Source organism: Trichoplusia ni, unplaced genomic scaffold (assembly GCF_003590095.1).
Source record: "Trichoplusia ni isolate ovarian cell line Hi5 unplaced genomic scaffold, tn1 tig00002968, whole genome shotgun sequence".
Taxonomy (NCBI): Eukaryota; Metazoa; Arthropoda; class Insecta; order Lepidoptera; family Noctuidae; genus Trichoplusia; species Trichoplusia ni.
In genome coordinates this window covers 20,472-29,827 of record NW_020800310.1, presented here as the reverse complement: position 1 = coordinate 29,827, position 9,356 = coordinate 20,472, and the positions used below count along the sequence as shown (strand labels likewise).

Genomic DNA, 9,356 nt, shown 5'->3' with positions numbered 1-9,356 from the left:
ATGAATCATTTTGCGCTTAGGCATGAGACTAATTTAAATTAAATTATTTCCTCAAATATTTATGTATAACGTTTTAGTCCGAAGTGTCCGAAAAACAATGGTTATGAATTGCCTAAAATCAGTTGCAAAAAGTTTCAATTTAAACAATTATTACTACCTACGTAAAAGTATGAAATCACCATCGCAACATTCGAAACCGGCATTTCCGAATGTCGATAATTTATCAATGTAAATACTTAGCTGATAAATTGTTATCTGTATTGAGTATTAACAACACCATTCAGTAGGTATTTGTTATAAAGTTTATTTAATTTGAATTTATAATGCTGCAAATTCGACATACGAACAGTCTGAAGTCCGTCTATAATTAGATAAGGGATTCATATATTTTCGCGTATTTTATTTTATGTCACAATATGAAGAATGAATGTTCATGCGATGTGTCTTACAAATACTAGTTTGAATAACATAAAAACTAAACTTGTCAACAATAATTGTTCGAGCCCAAACTCAATAGGATTGCGTTGTTTTATTGCGGAGCTCCTGTGCTCAGCAACCAGCACCAGCAGCGGCGGCCTTACCCATTGCAAGGCTCCGGGCGGAAGGTCTTAACAAAATGATCAATTGCCCCGTTCGCTACCTCCTAAGGCCGCCATGAGCACCAGCATCAGATATTGGCTTTATCCAGCAATAAGTCTCGTATAATTACTCATTTCTAGCAAAATTTGAGCGTAATCGAAAACCGCAGTAGGTTAAATTCAACTTTCAGAATTTATTCCAGACAATGAATAGGTATGATTACGAACGAGTAGAATACGTAATCTCGACAAACAAAATATCGATGAATGCTAATACGATGCTACAAAGCTGCGATGCACGTTACAGTGAAACACCGTGTCTGCGAAGCCACTACACTTCGAAGCACGTTACCGCGATATATCTTCACTGCGATTCTACTAAGCTTGGATGCACGTATTAATGATGGTAAATTAATTGGTAGAAAACTATGAATGAAACAAATAATTCGTAGGGAAAACATATTTAGATGGCCTTGCGTATATGTGCTACATGAAGAAAAAACACATGAAAATTATTTGTTTCATTTATAGTTCTCTACCAATTAATTTACCTTTAGGGATGATTTTAAAAGACTATTTAAGACTCGTGACTTTCAATGAAGGAATTAATTACGTTTTTTACGAATATTTTCGAAGCCTGCAGTTTTATAGGTACTCACTTGTAACCCCAATTCATATCTTAGGGGATGAATTGTCATACCTCCTTATATTTTGTAAGAGGAATCATACAATTTAAATATAATTTAGGTCCTGTGTTGATCTGTCAGCCAGTCATCATCTCTAACTTAGAACCACCTAACAATTTACTAAAACATGGAGGTAGAATAAAACATTCAATAAAATCAACTTGTGTATTTTTATAAACGTACAGTATTATTTTGCTTAAATGACTACTTATATCTAGTTCTATCAAACTCATAAGATTATTATAATTTCCTAAATTATTATAATACAACAAATATACACATATATGAAACGAGAACAAAAAATGTTTATATAATCTCATAATGTAGTTAGCAAATGTGAAAGAAACAGCCCAGGGCCCCGATTCTGCTACTTTACAATGAATAATAAATAAATAAATGCGGACAACATCACATACATTGTTCTGAACCCAAAGTAAGTTGCTGAAGCACTTGTGTTATGGAATTCAGATACAACGACGGTACCACAAACACCCAGACCCGAGACAATGTAGAAATGTGAATACATTGACTCGACCGGGGATCGAACCCGGGACCTCAGAGCTAGCGACACCTTGAAACCGGTGCGTACGCCACTCGACCACGGGAGTCGTCTGGAATGAATGAATGAATGACAAATGGATTAAATTTGAAATAACTCCTATTCTCGTTAGCATTTTGCCAATACAATAATTGGAATTTAATTGTATTGGCCTTGAGTGTACCATCCCGTTCTGAATTTCCAATTATTGTGTAGAAAAATACTTAAGAGAATACGAAAATTGTCGTTTAAAGCCAAATTTCATTGATTCATCGGCCATTGTAAATAGTAGAATTGGGGGCCAGTAAAAGGTTGATAACTTGTGGATCCTCGTAGATAATAATGTGAAACTAAGTAAACAACAATTTAACAAAAATATGAATTAACAAAGTATTATCTAAATTAAAATCTTAATAAAATGTAATTGTTAAACACTAAATGCATGGTTAACTCTAAACTCCAACCCAGAATCATAAGTAAAATAAAAGAATTTCGGTAACAGTTATAATCCGGAATTAAGAACAACATCAAAAATCATTAAACTGTGTCAACCTTAAAAGATAGACTTATACTGTTAAGGACTCTAACGTCGTCCTTTTTTTTAATTGCTGCTCTATAATTAGTATAATTACCCTTCCTCAATAAATGAGCTATCTATAATTGCATTTAAATAATTTTTGAAATCCGATCAGTAGTTTTTGAGATTAAGATGTACCGAACCGAATATAGAATTCCTAAGTTCTCCTAACGGCATTTTTTTCGCACCAACACCTAATTATCATTATTGGTAAATTCGCACAGCTAACGCTTAGCTGCGAACACCTTGCATTAATTTATTAAATTTCCTATACAGATTTAATTTTATTTCTTTATTTTCTACTTTTTTAAGACCTTCAAGTATTAACCCAAAGTCTCCGTTGTATTCGGGCTCACAGTGTGATGGTAGGAGATGCATAACTAGTAAATATATTTCTGGTTTATCAAACTCCATTAATCCTAAACATATCAAAATCATAAACGCATCTCTATGACTGTAAATATCAAATTTGTATATCAACTTGTGTATTTTGTTAATTATCATTGAAGTTAGATCTGTCAATATGGAAGCGAAATACATTCCTTTTTCGATGTAAGATTTAATTACATTTTCTAATTCCTTAGCAAAATTTAAAGCGTTATGTCTCATTTGTATTTGAGTGTCACCGCTTTCATCCCAGTTTGCTCCGACTATTGCTCTTCTAGTCGCAAACCCAAGTTCAAGTTCCCAAACATTATCGTAATTCTCTTCGAATGATAATGTTTCTTCAAGTTGTTTTTTCACAGACCTCAAAACAATATCAATATTACCGAAATTCTTTATATCCACATAGTAACCCGATTCTTCAAGATTGTTTACGAAACTTAAACAGCTTTCTTTTAAGGCATATTTAGGTTCCGTAAGACATCGTTTTATTAAATTTTGTGTTAATTTAATTTTTTTGTCCAGATCAGTTTCGTTTTCAGAATGTATAATATATTTGACAGTAAGGTTCCATTTAGCTCCGATTATTTCTTCTATTTCTGAATGACTTGTGTTTTTTGGACCATGTTCTGTAAATAAAGATGCTATAAATTCGTCAACAATTTCTGCGATGATCTCTTGGTTTATTAAACTAAAATTATCCGTTATATAATGCAATACGCTATTCATATGTGAAAGGTTCAGTTGTTTTACAGGTAATTGGCTAACTACTTTCCAAACAATTCGCGTAAATTCAGATAGTAAGCGACTGGGAAATTCATCATCCACAAAAAGTTCAAACAACTCTTTGTCATCGTTCTCATTTACAGTCCATGTAATACTTTTTAACGTATCAAATAGCTTATCTTGCGAATCATTACTAAGTTCTTTTATAATCTTTATATAAAGGGCCTTGTAAATTATCAATCTTAGGGAAATATTTTTCGTTTCCTTCCAAACATCTAAAACCAGTGTGTTAAGATTTTCGATACTGAAACATTCAAACGCGAGACGAATGCCATGTTTTTGAATGGATACTGGTGTATCTAATAGTGCTCGAACAAATTCTATGCACTGAGGTAATGGCAGGTTTGCCAAGTATGATTGAAACGTAGGCAAACAAAACCGCACATAGTCGCCTTTGATATATTTGAGCATGACTTCAAGAGCAACCGGTGGCCGCGAGTAGCACGCATGGGCGCATATGGCCTGTTGAATCAGTAGCATGTTTTTGTCAGCGGTTACGTGATCTATTTTTGCCTCTTCAGGAGCATATTTGTTCATAAAATCCGTTTTAAATTTCTCATCGGCGAGTTGGAAGATGCCATGCGTAGCAGCTCTAGCGTTTTTGTAGAACAACTCTTTATCTTTCAATAAATCATCGTAAAAATCGAGGAAGTCCTTTGCGATATCACCAGGATAATATGTTTTCAGAAGTGTTTGGAGCTGGCTCAAGTTGTAGTAAGCGCCACCAATGTGTGTTTTTATCATTGGCAGGTTTTCTACTAGGAGTTTCGCATCTTTTTTCAAATCACGTTTTAAGTTGCGGGGCTTCGAGTCTTCGCCATTATAAAAAAGTTTATGGTATTTAAATTCAGACGAGTCTAAATTTAAAAACGTAGTTACAACATCTGGGATGTCTTCTTTAGTCTTTTCGTTATAGTATAAAAGGTCTAAAGTGAAGTGGATAAATCTTCGCAGTTCGTGCTGTATATCATCATTATACGGAACTTTTCTGTATTTCTCTATTTCGCTCACGTAAATATCGAAGAGGAAATCGTATACCATAGCCCGTTGGTCTTTCGTCAACTTTTTTGTGTTTGTATTTAATCTATAAAAATATACATTAGTCTTAACCTCTTTAATTAAAGCTTCGTCTACGTCTAACTTGTTTATTATACAATAAACTAAAGCAATAATTTTAAATTCGCTTCTACCATTAAATTGTTGAACTTTATCGTAAACATCTATGCTGTGAAATATTTTGTTTAAAGCGTTCCAGCAATCATTATCAAATTGGTAAACATCAAATTCTTGAAACAACTTATCTAAGAAATTCTCTTTAATGTATTTTGCTTCATTGTTGTGTCTTTCATAATAATACTTTAACATTTTTTCTACGCAACGATTCCAAATCGTTGGATTCGCAAGATGGATTTTTGCAGACTCAATTAGAACGTTGATAATCATTGCTCTGCGCGTTTGATCTGTGGTCCTATTGACATAATTTTTTATGTTACTAAAAGCCTTATCAAAGCTGACGAACTTATACCAAATGTATTCATTGTCATTGCCGAGAATCTCATTACCGCTTGCAATCTGTTTAAGAGCCCATTTTTCTTTTTCTTCATCTGTCATTAAATGATAACACTCTTGGTTATAAAATTCCAAAGTCATTTCAAATTGTTTACCTGGGTATGACGTGGTAAAGATTTGTTTTATAAATGCAAACTTATCATCCTTTAATATATTAATAATATGTTTGTATGTGCTATAGTAGTTCTCGTACCAAAAGGAATCCACTTTTTCTGGTATTAAAGCTTTTAAGTAAGTTTTTGCATCATCCGGGTTGCTGTTAGCAACCAACACACTTGGGTTCAGTATTCGCACATATAGCAACGGAAGTTTGAGAACTCTTTTCCTATGTTTTTTCATTATCTGTTTAGAAATACGTGCACCTAGTTGACCATAGCTTGCATCCTTAACTGTTTGTTCCAGTAGGTCTAAATAATCTTCGCTAGAATCTGCAAATAAGTAGCTCAGATCCCGAAGAACAGGGAGCCTATTATTTTCATAGAATAGTTCTATAAAAGCTTTAGCTAGTACGAACGAGTGTCCAATCAAATTCTTTCGCCTTAAGCCTTGTATTGATGTGACTAGTCCACAATTAGAATTGTCTTTTATGACTTCTAATTTGAAGTTATCATTTGTGGAAGTAAGGAATTTTACAGCGATATTGTCTAACCTTTCGGATCGACAGTATTTATAAAATTCAGCGGCTCTATATTCATTCTGAACATGCATTGATATAGCAAGTAGGAGCTTCCTTTTCATTCTGAAGGACATCAATGGTATAACATTGTTACGAAGATTATCTACACTTATGGTATCGGAGAATTCGTCATCATACATCCATATGCATTTCAGGGCTCTTGAAATATGTAAACTGTCGCCTGACTTCAGGACTTCTATAATGTATCCTATTTTCCTGTATTTCGATGCCAGTTCTATTTTGAACAGTTTGTCTATGTCCGTCTCGCCTTTGATGTCATCGAAACTTACACCATTTGAAGCGGCTTCGCTGACTTTGACGTTAAAGTCGTGCTGCCTCTCCCCCAAACCGTTTCCCGTTAGTTTTATAACCATCTTGTTCGTTGCTGAATCTGTAACAAACGGTTTCTGTATCATTTATTTGGAACTTTAATCCAATTGACTATATACGTAGTTTTACTTCGCCCAGTTATAAACTCAATTTTTAAGTTGTGTTACTTAGTACTGGGACCCAATTCTTCTATTAACAGTGACCGATAAATGAAACAGTGGAACACTTACGGTCCATACAATGAATTTCCAAAAGCCTTGGGAGAATACGAACAGTGCCATTGTAATAAGCCTAATTAGTGTAATGTGATATCCGCAAGAAAACTAATTAAGTTCGGATATTTTTAAAATTGTCTTCTCAACTGAGAAAAATGCTTATGGCTGTATAGGGTTACTTTTTAACGACCAGCCAAATTTTCCAATACGTTTCTGTTGCGTAGATCGTTCTTATTACTGATTTATCATTATTTATTTTTTTAATAATACTGGGGTTTTCGAAAATATGTTAAATGAAATATAATTTACATGTACATAATTTATTCATGAAGTCCTTAAAACAGATGTAGATGAAAAGCAAACTCCTTCCAGGGACTCGAACCCAAAATTCGCCGTATGTGTTTCTATGCAGTTTATTACAATATGTAGCAGGTTTACCACTTGAGTAAAAGCATTTTATCAGTTTATTTTATCCATTTTGTGACTAATACATATCGTAAGTACCCACTGTGAGCAATATCTTTATTGTTAGGCAGTGACAAACTAAGTTATAATTTGTTAAACGATTGGACCATAAAGCCAGAAGTCGCAGGTTCGAATCCTGTCAGTATTTAATTACAAGGATTTAACTCTTTAGTGCGGGATTTGCTTTTCAATATGCAAAAGTGTGCAGTCTCGTAACAGACCGATGCGTGATTGGAAATTGGACGAAATTTGACACTATTTATATACTTTCAAGCATTTCTACCAACGCAATAATTGAAAATTCATTGTTTCCATTTATTTATCGGCCATTGTAAATAGCGAAATTGGGGGCCTGCGTACCTTGTAAATAAGGTAATCGAACAACAACAGATAGTCACCTAACTCAAAAAACACCTAAACAGGTGTAGGTGTGAAAAAACTGCATGACCTCAGAGCTAATAAACACAATATTAAAACAGATTTATAATGACTCATTGCCATGCTTCGTTTTCCCCAATTGAACTACGTCATAATGTTTATCACTCCTCTCGCTCAAACTTATAGGCATAGCGGAACTTTCATTCGCACTCCTAGTGTTGGATTTTACGATAAAAAGAAACATTTGTCGATAGTCAGTACCAGGTAATAAGCTGGTAAAATGTGGTTAGCAGGTAAAGGTTTAATGGAATTATGTTTTATTCCATTTTATTATCACATGTATTTTTAACACGACTTCTACAAGAAATACATCAGTCCGTTTGGGTATATTGTCATAGCCTTAAAATATTATAGTCGTTCAACACAGTAGTCTAACTAGACAGGGCAATCGCGCGGGGTGTGAGGGGCGGAAGCGGGGAAGCCGATACGAAAACAATGTTAACAGTTCCGGACCAGTCTTTCAGGGCTGTCGCGTGTTCGTTTTTTATTTATTTAACTGAGTAGAAAAATTTAAGGGAGGTCTTTGTCCTGCATTGGGACAGAAACGGCTAAACAAAGAAAAAACTACTTGTGCTGGGAGTGGCTGCAAGTCTTTATTTGCGGTCAGGCACAGAATACAGATTAATAAATCTGTTTTTTTTATTTGTTGTGTCGAGCCATGTGGATATCGCTAGAAATGATAATAGTAGATTTCAAACGTGGGAAAATCTAAAATCCCACGTTTGTAAATGGCACTCCATTCAAATTTTATCAAAATCGGTCCAGCCCTTTTTATAGTTGTAAATTGCATTGTCATCAGGTTTGAAGCTACCCTGAAAATTCCAGCCTGCACTTATCGGGAAGTACCTCAAAATTAAGTTGCAAAAATCCAACCGGAACGACAAACAAACAAACAATAAGAGTGACGTGAGTGAGTGTATAAAAATTTGCAAAATGTTCGACTGGCATAAACATTTTATTAGGTTCTGGACACCTGTTTTTAATTCTACTTATATTGTATGGTTGTAGTATTTGTTTCTGTGTTGCATGTCAAGATGATATTTTTTTTTCAAGTGCAAGCAGGAACTAGCATGTCAATAATAATTAACTGAATAATTTGAGATGGGCTTGTTTTCACTTTCAAGTGGGTACCTACTTATTAAAAAAAATACATAACTTGTAAAATATTTCTTCTTTCATTGTCTACACTCATCTTAGCTAATAAAACGATGATAAGAGCGGGTTAACATTTTTTAGACTAATATATTATTATGTTATATTGCTTTAATGTAATACGGCTACTTAATAAATAAATAAACATAAATAACTTGTGACAACCCTGGACTGCTTTTTTTACAGAATTGATTATTTTTTCAAATAGTGACCCGGCCCTAGAATGACGCCGCACGGCTGGGCCATGGTGTAGAGGATATCACTAAATTTAAGAAGTATATCTTCATCATTGGCCAAGCCTTTTCCCAACTATGTTCGGGACACCTTGTAGTGTGAATCATCTTTAAACATACACAAACAAGAGAAAACTTACCCGATTATAACCGTAATAATCCGTATGTAATCAGCGCTACATCGTCCAAAAAGCACTACAGTAAAACTAGTTTTCCACAGCCACCACTCCTAACCTAACTCACGCTCACTCCCTTATGACTCACACACAACACTATTCACTAATATACCCAAGGCCAAAAAATATAACTTTATCGAGACAGAATTGTTTGCTGTGCTGCCATCTAGCTGTGTCCGAAAAAGTATTCAAGCGGGAATAATTGAAAGCGGTTTCTTTTGACCTACAGAAAATATTTTAATTGAAAACTGTATAGAATCGAATCTGCAATAGCATTTCTACGGAAACTTAGAGCCTTAAATTCTCCTTCTTTAATCACCTTCGAGTTAATGTATAACCAACAGAAATGAGAAATATCAATTAAATGGCGTACCTACGCTCCGCCTAACTTGAAAGCGTCATCCTGCGCCCTATTCATGTCATATTTGTAAGTTTCAAGAATGATTGCTGTATTGTGTTAACTGTAACTATTCCTATAAATACTTACCTACTCTAATCTATTTGTAATTAGTTCTAAAGTGTAAACTAGATGGCGCCTCTAGTGGAACAAAAC

General features: G+C 34.3%; 1 protein-coding gene across 1 annotated transcript; it reads right to left on the bottom strand.

Moving 5' to 3' along the window:
* Nucleotides 1–2,504: 2,504 nt before the first annotated feature.
* LOC113507617 lies at nt 2,505–8,956 on the bottom strand. The gene is made up of 2 exons (XM_026890496.1): nt 8,768–8,956; nt 2,505–6,185 (listed from the first exon to the last, which is right to left on the bottom strand). The coding sequence occupies exon 2, from the start codon at nt 6,166–6,168 to the stop codon at nt 2,611–2,613; it is 3,558 nt and encodes a 1,185-aa protein (XP_026746297.1). The 5' UTR covers nt 6,169–6,185; nt 8,768–8,956; the 3' UTR covers nt 2,505–2,610.
* Between the last annotated feature and the right edge of the window lie 400 nt (nt 8,957–9,356).

Bases quoted from the DNA above. Each gene is read 5' to 3' on its own strand.
- LOC113507617 (XM_026890496.1), bottom strand. From the start codon at position 6,168: ATGGTTATAAAACTAACGGGAAACGGTTTGGGGGAGAGGCAGCACGAC.